The sequence below is a fragment of the Megalobrama amblycephala genome, linkage group LG22 (genome assembly GCF_018812025.1).
Source record: "Megalobrama amblycephala isolate DHTTF-2021 linkage group LG22, ASM1881202v1, whole genome shotgun sequence".
Classification (NCBI taxonomy): domain Eukaryota; kingdom Metazoa; phylum Chordata; class Actinopteri; order Cypriniformes; family Xenocyprididae; genus Megalobrama; species Megalobrama amblycephala.
Window position 1 is genome coordinate 18,508,313 of NC_063065.1, and position 24,624 is coordinate 18,532,936.

The following is a 24,624-nucleotide window of genomic DNA, read 5'->3' on the forward strand; positions in this document are numbered from 1 at the left end:
AAAAATACAACAATATCGTATCGGATAGTGACAATATGTGTTGTGTATAGTTCAACCAAAATGAAAATTACTGTGTGAGAAAAACTCAGTACTACATTAAACTACTATATATAATGTTGAATATAATGCAATGGGGGAATATTCATGGGTCGTGATAATGCCAAATGTCTTATGTTAACAGTAAAAAGTGGCCTACATTATTTTAAATATATCTAGTCAGTGACAGAATGCAAACATATTCATCTAAAATAAATGTGTTTCAGCATTAGAATCATGAATATTTTTATTCTGGTGTCACCATTGTCCTGTGCATCGGGTTACCAGCACCAAGTCCAAGCCTAAGCCTTTTCATTTCCACTCGTAATACCAAATTTAGCATTTTAATTATTTAGCAGTTAACATGTGTCTTTTCTTTTCCACCTGTTTTTGTTTGACCCTGTTGACCCAATGAGCATTTCACTAATTTCAGACTTTTCAGTCTGAGTTTAATCTCTTTTTTGGCTCATTTTATCTGTAAAAGTAAACATTATTATGTTTCTGAATATAAGGCTGTAACAAAGTTCAATGTCAGGAAGGAAGAGGACAGGGTCAGCTTGACTACTGACTGCTTTATTTGGTTTTCAAAAATAACAAAACAGGTGTGCAGACAGGCACAAAACGGTCCAATATAACATAAGCAACTCCAGCCAACAATTCCAGCATCCAGGGGGTAAGCAGTCAGTAGTCCTTCTCTCTCTCAGCCACTCCTGTTTCTCCTGGCGTTATATACTCTCTCCACGCCAATTACTGAAACAAGAAACAGGTGTTCGTCATTTGCATTTAACCCACTCACTCAACCGCTCGTCTCCTGCCTCTCTCTCCCGCTGCAGACTTCGCTGAACCACGCCCCCCTCGCCACATACCCCCACCGCCCGACTCAGGCCGGGGAGCCATCCAGCCTGCAGCCCCCCCCCCCCCCCCATTTCTGGAGAGGAAATCGGCCACAGCCATCTGAACACCCGGCCTGTGGACCACCTTGAACTTAAAAGGCTGTAAAGCTAGATACCAACGAGTGATCCGCGCGTTGGTATCCTTCATGCGGTGGAGCCACTGCAGGGGAGCGTGGTCCGAACAGAGGGTGAATTCCCGTCCCAGGAGATAATATCGGAGGGTGAGGACGGCCCACCTGATGGCAAGACACTCCTTTTCTATGGTGCTGTACTTAGTCTCTCTCTTTGAGAGCTTCCGACTAATGTACAGCACCGGCCGCTCCTCCCCCTCTATCTCCTGGGACAGGACCGCACCCAGCCCCCTGTCCGACGCGTCTGTCTGCAACAGAAATGGGAGAGAAAAATCAGGAGAGTGTAATAGCGGCCCGCCACATAAAGCAGCCTTCACTTGGGTAAAGGCCTGCTGGCACGGCTCCGTCCACTGGACCGTATCTGGCGCCTCCTTTTTAGTGAGATCAGTCAAAGGGCTGGTGAGGTCCGAATAATTAGGAACAAATCTCCTATAATATCCCGCCAGCCCCAGGAACTGTCTCACCTCCTTTTTGGTCTTGGGGCGCGGACAGGTCGCAACTGCTGCAGTCTTATCAATTTGGGGACGCACCTGTCCATGTCCCAAGTGGAAGCCCAGATATCTTACTTCCACACGCCCAATTGCACACTTCTTCGGGTTGGCCGTGAGCCCAGCTCCTCTCAGCGATCTCAGGACGGCCCTTAAATGCTGCATATGCCGCTGCCAGTCATGACTAAATATAATTATGTCATCTAAATAGGCTGCAGCATACGCAGCATGGGGCCGTAGAATCCTATCCATGAGACGCTGAAAGGTAGCCGGTGCCCCGAACAGCCCGAACGGAAGAGTGACAAATTGGTGTAATCCGAACGGCGTTGTGAAAGCTGTTTTTTCTTTAGATAACGGCGACAAGGGGATCTGCCAATATCCCTTTGTTAAGTCCAGTGTCGAATAAAAACGAGCTGTACCGAGCCGATCAAGCAGTTCGTCCACCCGTGGCATTGGATACGCGTCGAATTTCGACACAGCATTCACCTTGCGATAATCCACACAGAACCGAACCGAGCCGTCCGTCTTAGGAACTAAAACTATCGGGCTCGCCCAGTTACTGCTGGATTCTTCTATTACCCCCATGTCAAGCATTGCCTCTAATTCTGTCTGAACCACTTTTTTCTTGTGCTCAGGCAAGCGATACGGCCGGCTGCGAACTACCACGCCCGGCTCTGTCTCGATATGGTGCTGAATCAGATTAGTACGGCCCGGTAGGGGGGAGAACACGTCCGCAAATTCTGCTTGTAATTTAGTGAGATCAGTGAGCTGGGAGGGCGAGAGATGATCTCCTCCCGGAGCCAGCGCAAGAGATTGAGGTTTGGAAATCGCCTCTGGCCCAAGATCATCCTCTCCACCAATCACCATCGCCAGCATCACTGCCTCTGCCTCATTCCATTTTTTGAGGAGATTGAGGTGATATATCTGACGTGCCCCCCTCCTATCAGACCGTATTACCTCATAATCGAGATCTCCGATTTGCCGTGTGACCTCAAATGGTCCTTGCCACTTTGCCAATAATTTAGAGCTTGACGTAGGGAGCAATACAAGCACTTTCTCTCCCGGTGTAAATTTTCGTAAATTAGTCCCCCTGTTATACAGCCGGCTCTGTTTGTCCTGGGCTTGTAACAAATTCTCCGTTGACAGCCGCCCCAAAGTGTGAAGTTTTGTTCTCAAGTCCATGACATACTGAATTTCGTTCTTACTTTGAGATGGTCCGTCCTCCCAAGTTTCTCTTAGAACATCCAAAACCCCGCGGGGCTGGCGTCCATAGAGAAGCTCGAAGGGGGAAAACCCCGTGGAGGCTTGCGGGACCTCTCGCACAGCGAACAACAGGGGTTCTAACCATTTATCCCAATTTTTGGCGTCCTCCTGAACGAATTTACGAATCATGGTTTTAAGCGTGCGATTAAAACGTTCGACCAGCCCGTCCGTTTGTGGGTGAAAGACGCTGGTACGGATCGTTTTAATGCCCAATAATTCATAAAGTTCGCGTAACGTACGTGACATAAACGCCGTGCCTTGATCGGTGAGGATTTCTTTTGGAATCCCCACCCGGGAGATTAAACTGAACAGTGCGTCCGCAACACTCTTAGCAGAAATGCTGCGGAGAGCCACTGCTTCAGGATATCGTGTTGCATAATCCACAATGACTAATGCAAAGCGATGTCCTCTAGATGATCGCTCTAATGGCCCGATGAGGTCCATACCAATTCTCTCGAAGGGGACCTGCATTAATGGAAGTGGGCGCAAAGGCGCTTTTGGGGTGGCTGGTGGATTCACCAGCTGACATTCACGACAAGACGCGCACCACCTGCGCACATTCTCATGAATGCCCGGCCAAAAAAATCGGGTCATGAGGCGATTTAGTGTTGTTGCCTGTCCTAAGTGTCCAGCCATAGGATTAGAATGAGCCGCCTGAAAAAGCATTTCCCGGCGGCTCTTTGGAACTAACAACTGGGTTGTATCTTCTTTTGTCTGGGTATCTTGGGTCACCCGATACAACCTATTTTTCACAACTGCAAAATATGGATAGGTAAGCGCGCGTCCAGGCTGGAGAGGCTGACCGTCGATGACTTGGACCTGTTCAAATGCACGTTTCAACGTCTCATCCTGAGACTGCTCCAGGGGAAAATCATCGCGCTCCGAGAGAATTATTCTCTCGATTTCACTCTGTTCCCCTGAAGCAGCACTCAGTGGTCCCCGATCAGTCTCTCCCGCCTGCACCCGCGCCTCCACATCCACCGCATTTTTCCCCCAAGAGGCATCCGTGCATAAATAACCCAATAATTCAGAAAATGCTGGCCAATTTGTTCCCAGAATTAACGGATGCCGGAGGTGCGAATTAACTGCCACCTCAACACTATGTTTTTGTCCCCGGAATTGGATAATGACTGACACTACAGGATATTCCATTATATCCCCGTGCACACACCGCACCTTAACCACGCGGCTTGTATCCAATGCCCCGGATGAAATCAGGCTTTGATGGATCGAGGTTTGGTTACATCCTGAATCCACCAAAGCCTGATAGGTACCCCCCTTGATACTCACAGGTATTTGGTACCAGCCAGCTTGACCGGGGGCAGCCTGCGGGGCGTCCGGGACCCGAACCATTGTCCCAACCTCCATCACCGGGCATTTATCTATGAAATGCTCCGGGTCCCCGCAACGCCAACAGGCCGGCCCAGACCTCCCCGCCGCCCCAGTGGCAGGGGGTGGGGTAAATGATTGGCGTGGAGAAAGCGGAGAAACAGGAGTGGGATCCCGTCCCGTGGAAACCAGTCCCGCCCTCCTGGGCGGGGCACGTGGAGTCCCGGACTGGCTCTGGTCAAACCCGCCCCGCCCCCGGGGCGGGACACGCGGATATCCAGGCGGCCGTGACCTGGGTAAAGGGACAGGATGAGAGAGAGGGACAGAAGATGGAGAGGGAGAGAGAGAAGCAGATGGGAGGGGTTCGCCGACCCCGGGGCACGCCACCATATGGTCCTCCGCGAGATGGATGGCCGAGTCCAGCGACGTGGGGCGGTGGCACTGGACCCACTCGGCTGTCTTCTTCGGTAGCCGAGTGATAAACTGCTCCAGCACCACTCGATCGACGATCTTCTCCACGTCGCTTCCCTCAGCCAACAGCCATTTGCGGCAGGAGTCCCGGAGCTGTTGGGCCATCACGAAGGGTCGGCCGGACTCAGCCAGCTCGAGCGAGCGGAAACGCTGTCGGTGTTCCTCAGGGCTCCGGCCGACCCGCTGGAGGATGGCCCTCTTCAGGTCGTCGAAGACCAGGAGATTCTGGACCGGAAGCTGCTGTGCCGCTATCTGGGACTCCCCGGAGAGCAGCGGGACCAGGCGCATCGGCCACTGGTCCCGCGGCCAGCCTGACAGCTCGGCCGTCTTTTCAAAAAGGTCCAGGAATGCCTCCGGGTCGTCCGCAGATCCCATTTTGTTGAATGGCAGGTGGGCGGGCACAGCGCGATGTTCCGTGGCTTCCGGTCGAACCTCCCGGTCAATCCAGCTCCGGAACCTCTCGCGGTCCTCCTGCTGGGCTTGGACGATGACTTGAAAAGATCTTTCCTGATCTCTCCGCAAGTCCAGCAGGGCCTGATGTTGTTCCTGTTGTAGGCCCGCGAGGCTGCTGATAATCTCCGAAATTGGCATTCCGGAGGACGATTGCATGGCGGCGGCTTTCCTCTCCCTTCCCGGGTTTCGGCACCAGTGTAACAAAGTTCAATGTCAGGAAGGAAGAGGACAGGGTCAGCTTGACTACTGACTGCTTTATTTGGTTTTCAAAAATAACAAAACAGGTGTGCAGACAGGCACAAAACGGTCCAATATAACATAAGCAACTCCAGCCAACAATTCCAGCATCCAGGGGGTAAGCAGTCAGTAGTCCTTCTCTCTCTCAGCCACTCCTGTTTCTCCTGGCGTTATATACTCTCTCCACGCCAATTACTGAAACAAGAAACAGGTGTTCGTCATTTGCATTTAACCCACTCACTCAACCGCTCGTCTCCTGCCTCTCTCTCCCGCTGCAGACTTCGCTGAACCACGCCCCCCTCGCCACAAAGGCGTTTTTCATTTCCATCCTTCATGAACAATTATATATCACTTATAAATTATTAAATACAAATTTAATAATAGTTATTAAGATTAATGTGGTTTGGAATTAGTAAGATGTGCCTGAAAAAAAAAAAAAAAAATATGATCAGAAAATCAACATGCCTAATAAACACACTGTAATATTTGTAAAAAAAATATGGTGGATTTGCTCGACCACAATGACAGATGCCGCAAGTGGAGTGTTCCAAAATGAGTGTTCAGCCCTAAACATTGTTTAGTTTAATTGAAACTTTTAATTACTCAATTATATTTTCCAAGAGAAAAACTTTTTTTATTCTTTACAGTTTTATTTAGAAATTAAAAGTACAAAGTTCATATTTTGCAGGTCATCATTTTCATTTACACATTTGGCAGATGAATTTATCCAATGCGGCAGATGTATTAAAGATATATTCATACATTCCCTGGCATTCGAACCCATGACCTTGGCATTGCTAGTGCTCTTTATTTGTTTATTTATTTATTTATATGTATATGTATGCATGAATGCATGTATGTTTTGCCGTACTAAACTAACAAGCCATTCAAAGCATTTTACTTAATTTGTTTTCTTTTTTTTCTTCTTTTTTAACTTTTTTTTTTACAGCCAATATAATCGAATTTAGTGTAAAATGTACGGTTACAAATATGCTCATTAGTCTTTTGAAAAAGGACATCTCATCAATCACCACAACATATCTTTAGCCTAAAGCAGTTGTTTTAATCAATGCATTATAATTTTAACCATCACTGATGCCAGGCAAACTTGACTTGAGTCAGTGTATCTAAACTGCTGTTGAATTTAAAGTTTGACCCTTTCAAGTTACATGTTTGTAGATATAAGTTTCCGCAGGGGCGTAGCAGCCATTTTAAAATTGGGGGTACACAGTTGTCAGCCGATGTGACCAAGGGCCAAACAAATTCAATATGTACATTCACAAAACAGGTGATGTCTGGTGATAAATGGTGATAAATGATGTCTCTTACTGAAATATGTAGTAGAAAACCCATGAAAGATTTACGTTATTTAAAAAATCCATGACATATTTAGACCGATTTGGACAATGGGCGGCACCATTTTGTTTGTGTTCTATGTCGGTGACGTCAAATGGTTGCACTCACTGCTCTACTGACACTGTCATATTGCTACGCAACACAACTCGTAATATAATATATGATGCCACATTGTGCAGCTTTTGTTTGTAATTTTCAGTCGATGAGCCACAAGAGAAAAGATGTAAGTCTTTACTGCTTTACTAGCGATAAGAGGAGAAAATAATGGGAAGTTGTAAAGAATGTGGACGAATAAAACTTCCCTAAAGATCTGCGTTTTTGTTCTCTTCACAAGCCCTGGTGCCTTTGAGGCTTTTAGAAGACTACAGCTGAAAGAGCTTAGAGTTGCCGATGGATATAAGTGTATGCTTTAACCAAATGCCGCACCTGTCGTGGAGACTGACGAAGGTAAGCCTATAACAATTGAGACAGATTGCCTCAAAGCTCACGTGCACTGTGATGCACAAGATATCTGTGATCGCATAAAACAGTAGCATCTTCTTAGCATATTTAACTGTGTGTAATGTATTCAGGTGACATATAAGACGATTTTTACATGTCAATCATACATCAGTTCGAATAGCCACAGAGACATTGCATGTCTTCAATGTTTTCATCCTCACTAATTTTGCACTCTGGCTAAAATTGAAAAGGCTGATTGTGTTTTAAAAGGAACCCCACGGATATTAAGACCTGTATGCATTACTAGATTACCGTTGCACTAAAACATACAGATAAAAAGCCTCAGTCATCAGGGCTAAAGTGAAGAGAACAAAAACACAGTTAGGAAGTTGTATTCGTCCACATTCTGCACAACTTCCTATTCTTTTCTCCTCTTATCGCTAGTAAAGCAGTAAAGAACTTACACTGCCCTCCAAAAGTTTGGAAACGCCCTAGAAAAGTGGGGTTTTGGACAATATTGGCATGAATCCTTTTTAATTTGTGATAATGTTGCACTGATAAGGGACAACACAAACTACGAAAACATATTTTATTATATAAACAGTTTATACACAGAAAAAAATTACATTTTCAATTCATCAAAATATCCACCATTAGCAGCTATCTGACCTAAACTGGGTTCTAATTGCTTCATTGTATTCTAAACTTAATTGGCAATCAATTGTTGAAGCTATTAAGGTGTGCTGACCCAGAATTCTTTTACAAACCAAGTTTAAACCAGTAACCAGGCATCACAGCTTGTCTGACTTTGACATGTATATATTGCCATTATTATGTAATCAAAATGAAAATTATTATTGCTGGTCTTCAATGATGATGTCAAGTTACTTTAATGTATTTGCACCTAAAAATTATAAGGATTTATGCTGATATCGTCCAAAACCTCTGTAACACAGTGGGAAGAATGTGGCGGGAACCGGCGAACATTCAAACAAAACTTTAATTAAAAATAAACAGATACAAAACGAAAGTAATGCCGGGGGTCTGCCGGCCACACAAACATTATAAAACATAAAATAAAGTCCAGGCCTGGTCCTCTCTCGTCCTTCACTGTCTTCCGGAGCTCCTCCGTGACAGACTCAAGGCCAGTGCGCCTCACAGGAGGAGCTCATTATCTCTCACGTCACCGGCCTTGTGCCGTTCCATCACGGCTTATGCCCGCCCTGCTTGCCACATACCCCCAACAGGGGGTACTCCCGAGACTTCACTCTACTCCCCCCCCGGGGCCTGTCTCAGTGGCCACAGCACCTGGGGGTAAGGACAGATGAGACGAGAGAAAGGAGACAGAAGCACAGTGAGCGACAGAACGAGAGAGGGAAGAGAGGAAAAAGAGAAAAAAAAAATTCTTGGTCTGGTTCCCAGACACACTGCCGCTCGATCCTCAGCCAGCTGAGAGGCTCTTCCTCACGGTGCCATGCGATGGTACTGGACGCTCGGTGGACAGCCCGATCCTCGTCCACCCCCTGGCGGCCGGCGATGGCTCCTCCGGCTGAGGGCAGCCGGCAGCGAGTCCCCCGTTCCCTGCTCCTCCCCTTCATGGCGGACGGTAGCAGGCTCCGGCCCACGGCGGCGACTCCTCCGCTCCCTCCTGGACAGCAGCCACCCCACCTCATCCCAGGAGCACGGCCTCGAGCTCTCCGTCCCACCTGTCACTAGGCTCCAGCACCACCACCTCGGGCAGCCTCTCGCAGTCTTCACTCTCGTGCTGCCCGACCTCCGCAGCACCGCGATCCCCCTCAGCAGTGAGGGCTCTTCGACAGCATGTCCCTCCTTCCTCCCGGGTTTCAGCACCAATGTAACACGGTTCGTAGATACGGGAAGAAGGAGGCGGGAAGAAGGAGGCGGGAACCGGCGAACGTTCAAACAAAACTTTAATTCAAAATAAACAGATACAAAACGAAAGTAATGCCCTCCTTTTATTCTTCCGGAGCTCCTCTGTGAGAGACTCAAGGCCGGTGCGCCTCGCAGGTGGAGCTCATTATCTCTCGCGTCAGTGGCCTCGCGCCGTTCCCTCACGGCTCTCGCCCGCCCTGCTCTCCACAACCACACTTTGCAGGGGTGTTTCCAAACTTTTGGAGGGCAGTGTACATCGCTTCTCTTGTGGCTCATCGACTAAAAATTACAACCAAAAGCTGCACAATGTGGCATGGTATATTATATTCCGAGTTGTGTTGTGTTAAAAATAGCAATAGGACAGTGTCAGTAGAACAATGAGTGCAACCATTTGACGTCACCGACATACTGTAGAACGCAAACAAAATGGCGCCGCCCTTGTCCAAATATGTCATAACGTAAATCTTTCATGGGTGTTCTACTACATATTTCAGTAAGAGACATCATTTACGTTATATTAAGCCATTCAAGTCTTAACACCAGGGGTCACCTTTAATGAAATGCAGTCTATCTATGAAATGTATTTAGATAAAAAAATACTACAGAAATTGAATGAAATATTCAAATGTAAAATAAAACATTGCATAGTCTTCACTGCATGAATTAAATATAGTTTAAGCTAAATATAGATTTTCTCTTGTTCTTTTGTTATTTGTTTAACGTTAAAGACAAAGACAGCAGAAGGTTCATTACGATGCTGCACTGATCCAACATATTGATGCACATCTTATTTTCTCCCAACTGTTTACATATACCTGCATACTCACCCAGACTAGCATTTTTGTCATAATTGTGTTTGTATTTGACCGTTCAAGTGCAATAATCAAGGAAAAAGATCTCAGTTGAGCACATCAGGTTCACATCCGCTGGCCAAGCAGATCATTGGCTTCAGTATGTGACATGACTAAGAATGAAACATGACTGCCCCTTACTGATCATGTCTTTGCTGTGCTAAAGCAACCCTTGCGGTCCTGCATGCTACAGTGTGATTTCGCAGGATCCCTTTCACTTTGACACACATTCTCAGTGGCCACATCTGTATGCTGAAGGGTGGTTCTCTAGGTTCATGCATGGTGTGTGTGTCAGACCAGGGGTTTTCAAACGTGTCCTGGTGGATCCCCAGCACTGCACAGTCTCCCTCATCTAACACACCTGATTCAACTCATCAACTGTCACAAAATGGAAAGCACAGGATTGTGGGATATCAAAGGCAGCGAAGGATAGATCTATGCTGCCTTCAAAAATCGATCAGATGGAGGTATCTCAGGAGACAGGAAGTGAAGATAACATTAGATTTTGACATGACTTGATGCCTTCCGAAATTGCAATGCTTCCTCCAAAGGCAGTATTTTTAAGATTTCGGATGCAGTCTGCGTTTTAGACAGTCCTTAAAATGGCCAACACCCTGATTAGTGCCCTGACTACTGAACTAGGTAGCTAACTGAGACACACCCATACAAAATGTGCAGTGCTGGGCGCAAGTACCTCATTGAGACATTTTTTTGTGACTTAACACACATTATACCTCTTTTTTAACATCATTTAACATCACAACCCATGCTTTATTTTCTCATTCATGCATTTTTTTTATCAGTCTAATGTAGCAATAACAACAGCAGCACAGCAGATCTATTCTGCCAAGACTAAATATATTAAAATTGTCATATCCATTACCATGCTAAACTCTTCCGAATGTTGTCATGATAGAAATTAAAATACATTGTGTGTTTGAAAGAATGATGATATTGTCCTCTGTTTTTACTGCAGTGCATTTAACATCAGAATCAGAATGAGCTTTATTCGCCAGGTGCGCACAAACACACAAGGAATTTGTTGTGGTTTTCTACAGGAGCTCTTGGTATATACATATACACACATACTGTATGACATGAGAACAGAAAGAACAGAAAGTTCTCAGCCTGCCAAATAAAAATGACAGTGAATAACAGAAAGAACAGAGTAACACTTATAATCACCTGTGATTGGCTGAATGTTAGTTCACTCAAACCTATGTAACCAAAACCAGAGAACATGGACGGGAATGGTGGTGATGTGTTGGACAACTACAGGGGACAGAATCACCTGCCCCATGGCTGCAACACCCCTGAATTTCAGTTGAACTAATTTGGTTTGTCTAAACAATTAAATGTTTTTTATTATTATTTTTTTACTTTTTTTACTTTTAATAGAGAAAATGTGGTTACACTTTATTTTGAGGTGTCCGTGTTACAGTGTAATTATACATTTAAGTACTGAGTAATAATAATTAACTACAATACATGTACTTACTTTAGGGTTAGGGTTTGGTTTAGGGTTAGTCATGTGTAATTATGCATAATTTATAGTTGTTACTACAGTAACTACATGTAACATGTAACAAGGACACTGTAAAATAAAATGTTACCGAAAATGTTGACGCAATACTGGTAACACCAGTAAATTAAGCATAATTTCTCTGTACTTTTTTATACGCATCTACAGTACATAATACACAGAAAGAGAAACACATCAATTTTAGGTTTCATTTACTGAAAACCCCAACACCCTATGCCTGATTCTCACTTATCATCCATCTCTGTCCTCCTCTGCTCATGTTGCCCAATGGACACAAGTTCTATTCATTAAAGCTTCAGAAAGCCAATTATGGTAATGGTCTCTTTTGCCATGGGAAGTGTCAGGGAGCTTGGCAGACTCACAGATGAGCATTTTAATTCCCTTCACAGATTTAATTCAGATCTCATTTAGATGAAAATTTCCTCTTGAATATATATGAGTTTTGGGAAAACTCTAAAGATTTTTTGCAATTCCTATGGGGAAAATGAATGGGGAAAATAAAAGTAGGCAGTCACTGTATCATAGGAATAAATTGTACTACACAGTAAAGCACTGATCTACTTATATTGTGATAAAGCACATAGTTGTCATAGAGATTACTTGACAGTTCTATTAAAGGAATGTTCTAGCCTAAGTGGAGTAGTGGCAGCACAATAGTTATGGAACAATGACTCCATGATTAATGTAGTAAAGCAAGTCAAAGGGCAATGATAGATCAGTATTTATAATAATAAAGACATTTTTTTTTTTATTTAATTGCAATAGGTCATTGATCTTAAATAGTTATAATAGAACAGTGACAGCACAATCATTAAAACAGAGCAATGACTGCACAATGTCTGTAATAAAGCAATGTCAGCCTAATAGTTGTCACTGAGCAGTGACTACACACACTAATTAGGGCCCAAGCGAAAATTCGCGCAGGGCCCTCTTGTTTTTCTAAGGATTATTAGGGCCCAAGCGAAAATTCGCGCAGGGCCCTCTTGTTCTTCTAAGGATTATTAGGGCCCAAGCGAAAATTCGCGCAGGGCCCTCTTGTTCTTCTAAGGATTATTATTATTTTTTTTTTTTTTTTTTTTTTTATTTTTTTTCCGTCTTCCGGGGCTTTTTGGGGGCCTTAACATGCTCAAAAACTCTTGAAAATTGGCACACACATTGGAATCCGCGGCCATTAGGACGCCGGAGAGGCTGGTACCCGGGCGTGGCAGGGGGGCTCGACAGCGCCCCCTTGAAAAAAGTCTGAAAATTTGGTCCATATATTAAACACGCTTGCACGTATTAGTATGAAACTCAGTACACATATAGACCTCATCGGGCCGAACAACTTTCGTGCTCTAAGTTAAACACCACGCCAACAGGAAGTCAGCTATTAAGGGTTGTTTGAAAAACGCATGCTCTGGAATTTGATATACTCCTCCTAGACGATTAATCCGATCGCCACCAAACTCGGTCAGCATGAAGTCAAGACACTGATGATTAAAAATTGCCAGGGGATTTTTGATATCTCGAACGGTTTGGCCGTGGCGAGGCAACGAATTTATGGCGAGAAAAAGGAAACAGGAAATGTGTTATAACGTCTGCATACATATATTGATCTTTATGAAACTTCACGAGTGTGTTCGTTATAGGAGTCTGATCACATGGATGTGACTATTGTGAGTCAAAGTTATAGCGCCACCAACTGGCAGCAGGAAGTGTATCACTTTTTGAAATGTTTTGAGATCACCCTCTTATTTTTACCTGATTTGCTTCAAACTTCATCAGTGTAATGTCAATACACAGCAGATGTAGACCTATGACAGGATTTTTGATATTTGAAATATTGTTGCCATGGCAACAGGTCAAACTGTAATAATATTCTTGAGTGTTTTTGAGGCTCTTAACATGCTTCAAATTGCATGAAACTCGACACACACATCAATATTGTCAACCAGTAGACATGGACAAAGCCATAGAAATGGGCGTGGTGGAGGGGCTCAGTAGCGCCACCTTTTGACAAAAGTGGGGGGGTTAGTTTTTCCTACAATCACCAAACTCGGTACACATATTGTTCTCATCAAGCCGGACAATTTTCTAATTTACATTCATTAGCTCCGACCAACAGGAAGTCAGCTATTTTGGTTTGAATGTTAATTTTTTGAAAAAACAGGCTATGAATTTTATACTACTGCTCCTACAGGGTTTATCCAATTTACACCAAACTTTTTTTAACTTGTTGCTAACACATTGAAGTTGTTTAATTGCAAACGGATTTTGGATATCTCAAACGGTTTGGCCGTGGCGAGGCAACGAATTTATGGCAAGAAAAGGGAAACAAAGTGTTATAACTTCTGCATACATTAATTGATTTTGATGAAACTTCGGCTTAGTCTTCGTTGTACAAGGCTGATCACATGGATGTGACTATTGTGATTCAAAGTAATAGCGCCACCAACTGGAAGCAGAAAATGTGTCACTTTCAGCATACATTGAGATCACCCTCTTATTTTTACCTGATTTGCTTCAAAATTCATCAGAATAATGTTAAAACTTGGCACATGTAATCCTTTGAAAATGGGCAGGGAGGAGGGGCTCTATAGTGGCACCTTGTAGTGCAGTAAATGTGGAGTGAATTTGACATAGTCCTTTGATGTTTAACCGTTTTAAGTGCCTATTGCCCGCTGTGCACAGTTGCCCTGAAGCCACCGGGGTGGCGGTGCCACCGGGCTTGGGCCCGCCATCGCTGCTCGCAGCTATATTTATTATTTTTTTTTTTTTTTTTTTTTTTTTTTTTTTTTTTTTTTTTTCGTCTTCCGGGGCTTTTTGGGGGCCTTAACATGCTCAAAAACTCTTGAAAATTGGCACACACATTGGAATCCGCGGCCAACAGGGCCGGGCAGAAGCTGGTACCCGGGCGTGGCAGGGGGGCTCAACAGCGCCCCCTTGAAAAAGGTCTGAAAATTTGGTCCATATATTAAACACGCTTGCACGTATTAGTCTGAAACTCGGTACACATATAGACCTCATCGGGCCAAACAACTTTCGTGCTCTAAGTTAAACGTCACGCCAACAGGAAGTCAGCTATTAAGGGTTGTTTGAAAAACGCATGCTCTGGAATTTGATATACTCCTCCTAGACGATTAATCCGATCGCCACCAAACTCGGTCAGCATGAAGTCAAGACACTGATGATTAAAAATTGCCAGGGGATTTTTGATATCTCGAACGGTTTGTCCGTGGCGAGGCAACGAATTTATGGCGAGAAAAAGGAAACAGGAAATGTGTTATAACGTCTGCATACATATATTGATCTTTATGAAACTTCACAAGTGTGTTCGTTATAGGAGTCTGATCACATGTATGTGACTATTGTGAGTCAAAGTTATAGCGCCACCAACTGGCAGCAGGAAGTGTATCACTTTTTGAAATGTTTTGAGATCACCCTCTTATTTTTACCTGATTTGCTTCAAACTTCATCAGTGTAATGTCAATACACAGCAGATGTAGACCTATGACAGGATTTTTGATATTTGAAATATTGTTGCCATGGCAACAGGTCAAACTGTAATAATATTCTTGAGTGTTTTTGAGGCTCTTAACATGCTTCAAATTGCATGAAACTCGACACACACATCAATATTGTCAACCAGTAGACATGGACAAAGCCATAGAAATGGGCGTGGTGGAGGGGCTCAGTAGCGCCACCTTTTGACAAAAGTGGGGGGGTTTGTTTTTCCTACAGTCACCAAACTTGGTACACATATTGTTCTCATCAAGCCGGACAATTTTCTAATTTACATTCATTAGCTCCGACCAACAGGAAGTCAGCTATTTTGGTTTGAATGTTAATTTTTTGAAAAAACAGGCTATGAATTTTATACTACTACTCCTACAGGGTTTATCCAATTTACACCAAGCTTTTTTTAACTTGTTGCTAACACATTGAAGTTGTTTAATTGCAAACGGATTTTGGATATCTCAAACGGTTTGGCCGTGGCGAGGCAACGAATTTATGGCAAGAAAAGGGAAACAAAGTGTTATAACTTCTGCATACATTAATTGATTTTGATGAAACTTCGGCTTAGTCTTCGTTGTACAAGGCTGATCACATGGATGTGACTATTGTGATTCAAAGTCATAGCGCCACCAACTGGAAGCAGAAAATGTGTCACTTTCAGCATACATTGAGATCACCCTCTTATTTTTACCTGATTTGCTTCAAAATTCATCAGAATAATGTTAAAACTTGGCACATGTAATCCTTTGAAAATGGGCAGGGAGGAGGGGCTCTATAGTGGCACCTTGTAGTGCAGTAAATGTGGAGTGAATTTGACATAGTCCTTTGATGTTTAACCGTTTTAAGTGCCTATTGCCCGCTGTGCACAGTTGCCCTGAAGCCACCGGGGTGGCGGTGCCACCGGGCTTGGGCCCGCCATCGCTGCTCGTTACAAAGTATTTTTACTCTATGTAATAGTGCAGAGAATGACATAAGTTCTATTTTGGCAATGCATACACAATTGATTTTTAAAATAGTGCTCTAATATAAATTAAATACAGTTTTATAGTATGTGTAATAAAATAGTGACTGGTTTCACACTACAGAATCTCAGCATTATAAGAATAGCCTTTCTTTTAGTATTGCTTTGTGTCTATTTGTATAGTGGAAATAATCTAACTTTATTATGTTCCATTTAACATCCACCCACTGTCTTTTGTGTGTAGGCTCTTGAGGACACAGTACCTAGAATGGTACTACAATAATGTGAAGAGTCGGTTTAAGAGATTTGGCAGCGCCAAAGTGTTGAAGACCCTCTACAGGAAACACATCATCGAAAGAGGAGCATTATCTGAGTTACCAGGTACCAAATACACACTACATCTAGAATGCACTGTGTGTATAATTTTAATACTGTAAGTTACATACAACTCACTTTATCACTTTCATGAGTCTCGTACCCAAGCACTCTGCGTCACAAGTGTTGTACCATGTGAGCTAGAGAGCAAGTTTACTCTGTAAGGAAGAAGTACAGAAGTACATAATGAGTTGTAACATAGTAATGTACAAAGAGTCACTCAAAGATTAGTCTTTATCAGGGACGTGCACAGGAATTTTGAGGGGCAGTTGCTCTGACCTAAAAAAAAAAGGGCACTCCCCTAAACCCCCCCCCCCCCCCCCTCCTCTAATAATTCAACGGCCCGTCGTCAATTATTCCTTACTTGAATCGCAGCTTAAATAGTGTTTAGACATCGAAAACCCAAGTGCATTTTACCTCAAACTTGCGTCTAGTTAACTTTCTAAAGTAGCAATCGCTTCTCAGGTCGACATTAACACACTGACACAATTATATTCAGAATTAAAAATATTTTTATACCACTTTTTAATGTGTGATTGTGTAAAGGTTTTCACGAGATACCAACCTTTCGCGAACTTGCTTCCAACACTCGTTCTCATGGAGGCGCGCGCGGTGTGCACGGAGGGGAGGGGCTGTGCGCGCGCGAGTATGTGAGAGAGACGCGTGAGTGAGAGACGCAGGGAAATGAAATGCAGCTGAACGTTTGCTCTATGAAAGACATTGACAAAGACGAAAACTAAGGACATTTCATCTATAATTTTATTTTATTTTAGTTAGTTTTGCCAAACACACATTACAGTTTTGGCTAGTTATCGTTTTTTTTTGTAATGCCTCGTTTTTATTTTTATTTCAGTTAACGACGATTTTTTCCCCACCTAGTTTTCGTTTTTTCGTTCGTTTTCGTTAACGATTATAACCTAACTCACCTTTCCGACAACGTTAAGTCGTCTCACCCGACAACCGCGACAATCTCCTTCTAGTGCCGCTCATGCAGGCTCAGCTCAGGTGCCGGTCGCGTGCAGCGCTGCAGCCACGTAAACAGAGTTTGCCCTTCCCCTACTGACTTTCACTTTCGGACGGGTGCCCGAATATGGAAGTGAATAAGGCTTTGCGATTTTTTTTTTTTTTTTATCTAGGCCTACGTGAAATTCTGCATCCATTGTACGATTTATTTATTTTTTTTTTTTCCACCTCGGAAGGGCAACGTGAGTCGAGAAGGGCATATGGGCAGTTGCCCGGGCAACCTGAGCAACCCCCCTGTGCACGTCCCTGGTCTTTATTAATTGATAATCTGCCCCTGTGCTCATAACCTTGTTTGTGTTTTACTGCATCTAGTGTTCATTTCTGGAACAAGCTGGAAACTGTAGTGAGTTGTATAAATTGTACTAATATGTAGGTAGAGACACGTTTTTCAACAAGGCATTCAGGGCCCTATAATACACCCGGCGCAGCGCAAGTGTGTTTGCTAGTTTGCGTCCGGCGCTGTTCGCGTTTTCCCGTTCAGCGCCACGTCCTTAAATTAGTAAATGCATTTGCGCCAGTTAGTGCGCCCATGGGCGTGCTGGTCTAAAAAAGAGGTGTGTTCAGGCGCATTGCCGGCGCATTGCTATTTTAAGGAGCTGAAAATAGACTGCGCCATAGACCAACTCAAACCTGGTCTAAAGTCTAAAGTCAATGGCGCAATATTTTTTTGTTAGAGCGCGTTGGTAGAAACTGCACCTCTGGGCGCGTCCACAGTGCGTGTTGACTTTGCTTATTACACACAGGGATGCGCATCACACAAACATGCCAAATATTAAAAACAAAAGGATTACAGTGTAAAAGAATATTATTGTGTAGGCTACATAAATATAAAAATGTAATAGTCATTGCGTGTATTAGAATTAGGCTACCTATTTTCAATTCAGCCTATTACTACTTATAATGATGAATGAAATTGGCTAATTAATTGAACAATCGTGCCAATACACACACATATATATTAACTGACTCATCGCGTGTACGCCATGTAAATAGCAATCCGCCATGGCGCGAGCGCATCTCGCTCTTAAAGGGAATGGGAGATGACTCTCTGATTGGTTTATTGAACGTTACGCCCGTTACATATTAAGAGAATAGGAACAACCCATTTCAAAAATGCGCCCCGGCGCACGGACCGTTTTTCCATCGTTAAAATAGCAAAAGTGGATTTGGACATAGGCCCTCAGTGTTTAGGTACATCCAAAATTAGTGATACCACAGTAGGCTACAGATTAGCAAGTTATATATGCTAATGCTAATGCTACAATAGAAGAGATGCTGTTAGTAGAATGCTATGTTAGTATATGCTAGTGGTGTTATACTAGAATAACTACTATATAGTATTGCTAGCAGTCCATGTGATAAAAACAGTAAGTGCAATAGTGATAGTAGTAGCTCACCACTAAAACAATTTCATGTGTAGTATAGTGTAAAATGAAATTATCCCCTTACCATCAGACTACTACACCCACATATACCTCTCTCGCTATCAGATGAAATAGGATTACTGCTGCTAGGCTTTCATTTGAAACAAGAAATACGGATTATCCAACATGAGTCAGTGAGCACATTGAATGTGTGTGTGGACAGTGACGTAATGACTGAGTACCTTCCTCCTCCTCATAAATGATCTGTCACTGCTTTATAGTTTCATTTGCACTCTAGTCCTCATGTTTATTTGTCTATGCGCTTGTGTGTCATGAGGGTTCACGTCCTTGTACAGGTTAATCTGTGCAAGAGAGCTAGATTTTATTTATATGCATTTGCAACTTGTATAGGTCAGCTATAGTTAGCCTGTAAGAGAATGAATGTGTGTTTGTGTGTTGAAGCTTGCTTGACTGTTTCTCTCTGTCCTTGAAAAACACACAGATCAAATTAAATAAGAAACATTGAAGTGATCTCACAGTAGGTCATGGCTGCAGCTGTTAAATGGTCTGTCTCTATAACACCACACTTTTACTGCACCCAGAGAGAGAGAGAGAGAGCGAGAGAGAGAGAGAGAGAGAGAGAGGCAAAAAGACAGAACAGAGCAGATAGTGAAGCAATATTTATTTAATAGATTTTATAAAAGAATATATCACTTTGACAATTATTTTTTAACACAGCAATCACGCTACATTTGTTAGAGTATGCATATGCTGCTTTGTGATGTATTAAACAAGTTCATACACACATTTTATTAATTATTATTAATTAATTTTATAAGGAATTTGACAGAATCACTTATTTTATGGTCGAACAAATAAATCATCCAGCGCTCAATTGAACAGGCCGTAACTATCAACTCTGCAGTGAATATTAATATCCAAAATATATTGAAAATACTATTACTAGCAAGGTAACAAGGTCAGCAGTTTCTCTTTAAATACAAACAAGACTTTATTCACCATTACACACACACACACACATTCACACGAGTTGCAGAAAAGAAGAAAGTGGGGAAAGAGTTTTAAGAGAGTGAAATGATGAAATCCCAAGTTTCTAGAAATATATGCACTTTTTAAGACCTAACCTGAACGAACCATCAGTCATTAATTTAATCTTTTCATTGACTATTCATTGTGGTTATAACTTTCTTAATGTACCAGTTTGGCTAGAATCTGGAGGCCTTTCTTGTGTTTGTTGTTTGTGTCTTTGATGGGGATTCCCTTCTGTGGCATCCTTGCTGAAAAGAGGTTTCCCATGTTCACTGGTTTGTGGATGTCTCTTCATGTCTGGAGTGATGTCTTGGGGAAGCCAGTCACATTCTTGTGTGTTGGACGATGAATGGAGCAGAGTCTCATGGCTGAAGTTTGAACTATAGAGTTGTTGACTGAAGCCTTGCAGCAAAAACTTAACTTAAAATGCAAAACTCTCAACGGAAAGGGAAAAAAAAAACTAAGTAAAGAAGGAAAAGAAAAATAAGTTGCATGATGCTGTTTTAGGTTCTAACCTCGGTCTTAGACCATTTTACAAGTCTCCACTATGCTTAACCCAATGTTAACCTAATTATTTGTTCATGTCCTGATTCTCCTAGAGGAGTTCCAACCAATTAGATATTGTTATTAGTGACTGTTTTTCCTCCTCTCACATAAATTACAGTTGTTATCTTATTAGTCACATGGTTTCTGGGTTTCCCGCAAAAGGGAATAATTTAGACATGATTTCTGTAATATGAATATGGTGCATTTTACACAAGTTCCTACTCCTGCTTAATATGCAAAGACAATGGTAAGTAAACCATTGTAGAAAAGTGTGATTTCAGGATGCCTATTGTTGTGCTCATTTAAACTTTGGTTTACTTTAGGTGCATGAAGTAAGAATAACTTCACAAAATAAGCATATTCAGACTTAAAGGATTAGTTCACTTTCAAATAAAAATTACCCTAAGCTTTACTCACCCTCAAGCCATCCTAGATGTATATGACTTTCTTTTTTCTGATGAACACAATTGGAGAAATATTAATAAATATCCTGACACATCCGAGCTTTAAAATGGCAGTGATTGTGATCATCAAGTATGAGCTGAAGAAAGTGTCATCATCCACATCCATCCATCATAAAGATATTCCACACATCTCCGGCGGTTTAATAAAGGCCTTCTGGAGCAAAGCAATGCGTTTGTGTAAAAAAAATATCATATTTAACAAGTTATGAAGTAAAATATTTAGCTTCCGCCAGACGGCCTTCCGTATTCTATTCAATTCAATTCAATTCACATTTATTTGTATAGCGCTTTTCACGATACATATTTCAAAGCAGCTTTACAGAGAATGCATGTCAACATTACAATTTAAAGAATGCAGTTAGCAAATAATGTAATAATTTAGGCAATTAATTTACAATCACTGTTAGCCGTTTAACTGAACGTACAAGCAATGAGCTACTGGAAAAATGAATTACATTAACAATAATTAGGATATAGAAATTGTGCAATGTGCATGGTGATCCAGATGATTGCGTCTTCTGAAATCCTCACAGGAGTTGGCGCCGTCTCTTCACAGGTGTTGGTCATCTGAGGTCTTCTTAAGAGGCTGGATCCAAACTGAAGCTGAAGTCCTCTCTAGTCACCTCGGGACGGGTGTCCCGAGGCAAAACAGAAAAGCAAATGGAGAATAATTAGCGTAGCTGCTGTTCATAACATTAAGCAAAGATAGTCATGTGCAATTGATCTGAGATGCATTATGTGAATGCTTGGCTAAAGAGATGCATCTTTAATCTAGATTTAAACTGGGTGAGCGAGTCTGAGCCCCGAACATTATCATAAAGGCTATTCCAGAGTTTCTGAGCCAAATGTGAAAACGCTCTCCCTCCTTTAGTGGACTTAGATATCCTAGGTACAACCAGAAGTCCAGAGTTTTGTGATCTTAAAGAGCGTGAAGGATTGTAGGGCGATAGAAGATTGGTTAAGTACACAGGAGCTAAACCATTTAGAGCCTTATAGGTCATTAGCAATACTTTATAATCGATACGGAACTTAATAGGTAACCAGTGTAGAGATGATAAAATTGGTGTAATATGATCATATTTTCTTGACCTGGTAAGAACTCTAGCAGCTGCATTTTGTACTAATTGTAGCTTGTTTATTGACGAAGCAGGACAACCAGCTAATAATGCATTACAGTAATCTAATCGAGACATCATGAAAGCATGGACTAACTTTTCTGCATCAGAAATAGATAACATATTCCGTATCTTAGCAATGTTTCTGAGGTGGAAGAAGGCTGTTTTTGTAACATATGAAATATGATTTTCGAAGGACAAGTTGCTGTCTATTATAACACCCAGGTCTTTAACTGTCGAGGATGGAGTAACAGTACATCCTTCTAAATGCAGATTGTAGTCTGAAAGATTCTGTGTGCAGGTTTTTGGCCCATTAAGTAATACTTCAGTCTTATCTGAATTTAATAGAAGAAAATTACTAGTCATCCAATGTTTTACTTCTTTAATACATTCTGTCAGATTGGATAATTTAGAGATTTCATCTGGTTGTGTTGAAATATATAACTGAGTATCATCGACATAGCAGTGGAAACTAATTCCATGTTTTCTTATAATATTGCCGAGTGGCAGCATGTAGATTGAAAATAGCAGAGGGCCTAACACAGATCCTTGCAGCACTCCATAGTATACTATCGTGATCTTAGATTTTTCCCCATTTATATAAACAAAATTGTGACGGTCTGATAGGTACGACCTAAACCACCGTAATGCCTGTCCCTGAATACCAGTGTAATTTTGTAGTCGATCTACGAGTATTTTGTGATCTATAGTGTAGCACTGAGATCAAGTAACACTAGTATTGAGATACAGCCCTGGTCAGAAGCTAGAAGTAAGTCGTTTGTAATTTTAACAAGCGCAGTTTCTGTGCTATGATGAGATCTGAATCTTGACTGAAATTTTTCATAGATAGCATTTTTTTGCAAGAAGGAGCATAATTGGACCGACACCACTTTTTCTAGTATTTTAGACATAAATGGAAGATTTGAAATGGGTCTGTAATTTGCTAATACGTTTGGATCTAATTGTGGTTTCTTAATGAGAGGCTTAATAACTGCTAGCTTGAACGGTCGTGGGACGTGACCTAGAGATAAAGACGAGTTGATAATATTGAGAAGAGGCTCTTCTGCTACAGGTAACAATTCTTTCAGTAGTTTAGTTGGTATTGGATCTAATAAACATGTTGTTGGTTTAGACGCAGTGATAAGTTTATTTAGCTCTTCCTGTCCTAAAGTTGTAAAGCACTGCAACTGTTCTTGAGGGGCGATAATTGAGGCTGAATCATAAAACTCTGTTAAAGGTTGTACATTTACAATTGTATTTCTGATATTTTCGATTTTCTCAGTAAAGAAATTCATAAAGTCATCACTACTAAATTGTAATGAAATGTTTTGTTCTGTTGATGTCTGTTTATTTGTTAATCTAGCCACTGTACTAAACAAGAACCTTGGATTGTTTTGGTTATTGTCTATGAGTTTGCGGAGATGCTCGGCTCTGGCTGCTTTTAGAGTCTTTCTACAATGGGACGAGCTGTCTTTCCACGCGATTCTGAAGACCTCTAAATGAGATTGTCTCCATTTGCGTTCTAGATTACGAGTTTCTCTTTTGCAGAGTTTCTCTGTGCAGAGAAACACACGGCGTAGAGGAAGCAGGAGTGTTAATATCGCGCTGCAAACTTACCAAGGAGCGGTGAGCGTAAGCACAGGAAGTTTCCAGCGCTGTCTGCTGCTTGCGTAGCTCGGCCTGCTTCTCGAGAAGGGTCCGAATCTGTCACTCCATGTCCTCCAGTTCCAAATGCACCGCATGCAGCTCAAACGTGTCCTCACCTGCACACAAAGGTAAAGAAACATCCGATACACTCGCCATTAGAATAGATGAACAATAATATAGTGAGAGAAGAGTACAAACGCTAGAGTGACCACGCCGCTATTGCTAACGGGCTAAAGCTAATAGCGAATGTTCGGGAAGTCGGATAAAACTAGCGATATCAAGGTAATCCGAGTGATTTTTTATGTAAAATATTGTTTGGGATGTGTTCCCCCGCCGAAAAAGAAAGAGTGATATGTTATAAGTTTGATTTTAAGAGACAAAAACAAGCAATTAGGAATCAGCTTGACGGAGCTCTAGCTCAAACAGCGCAGCAGCAACAAACAGGAAGTGACGTAATCACGTAATCCCATTCTATTTACGAAGAAAGTGTAAAACTCTCACAGTTCAAAAAGCTTATGGTACGTCCTATGCCTTCGCTTTTCAACTTACTGATTGTGAACTAATCCTTTAATAGGTCTGGCAATTTTTTATTTATTTAAAAAAAAAAAAAAAAGCTAAAACAAAATATATTTATACACACTTTCTAATGTTTGGGGTCAGGAAGATTTTATTTTTTTAAAGAAATTAATACTTTTATTCTGCAAGGATGCATTAAATTGTTCAAAAGTAACTATAAAGACACTTTAATACTTTTTTCAAATAAATTTAAAATAAATGCCATTCTTTTGAACTTTATCCAAGGAATCCTGAAAAAGAAATGTTCCACAGGCTCCACAAAAATATTAAGCAACACAATTGCTTTCAACATAATAACAAGAAATGGTTCTTGAGCACAAAATCAGCATATTATAATGAATTTCTGAAGGATCATGAGATATTGAAGACAAAGCTGAATATTCAGCTTTGCCATCACATGAGTAAATATATTTTAAAATATATTAAAATATAAAAACTGCAAAATATTAAATATATATATATTTATATACAGTGGGTACGGAAAGTATTCAGACCCCCTTAAATTTTTCACTCTTTGTTATATTGCAGCCATTTGCTAAAATCATTTTTTTCCCCTCATTAATGTAAACACAACACCCCATGTGGACAGAAAAACACAGAATTGTTGACATTTTTGCAGATTT

General features: G+C 41.9%; 2 protein-coding genes across 5 annotated transcripts in view; one reads left to right on the plus strand and one right to left on the minus strand.

Moving 5' to 3' along the window:
* Positions 1 to 588: 588 nt before the first annotated feature.
* Positions 589 to 5,553, minus strand: LOC125258446 (zinc finger and SCAN domain-containing protein 1-like). The gene is made up of 2 exons (XM_048175391.1): positions 4,102 to 5,553; positions 589 to 786 (listed from the first exon to the last, which is right to left on the minus strand). The coding sequence occupies exons 1-2, from the start codon at positions 5,218 to 5,220 to the stop codon at positions 784 to 786; spliced, it is 1,122 nt and encodes a 373-aa protein (XP_048031348.1). The 5' UTR covers positions 5,221 to 5,553; the 3' UTR covers positions 589 to 783.
* Positions 5,554 to 6,991: 1,438 nt separating this feature from the next.
* The window catches only part of myripb (myosin VIIA and Rab interacting protein b), a 55,485-nt gene continuing 37,852 nt past the window's right edge, over positions 6,992 to 24,624 (plus strand). For all 4 annotated transcript variants that reach the window (XM_048174680.1, XM_048174679.1, XM_048174681.1 and 1 more), the window contains exons 1-2: positions 6,992 to 7,104; positions 16,086 to 16,222. The gene's annotated coding sequence lies outside the window, so the exon portion shown is untranslated. The remainder of the gene's footprint in view (positions 7,105 to 16,085; positions 16,223 to 24,624) is intronic.

Bases quoted from the DNA above. Each gene is read 5' to 3' on its own strand.
- LOC125258446 (XM_048175391.1), bottom strand. From the start codon at position 5,220: ATGCAATCGTCCTCCGGAATGCCAATTTCGGAGATTATCAGCAGCCTC.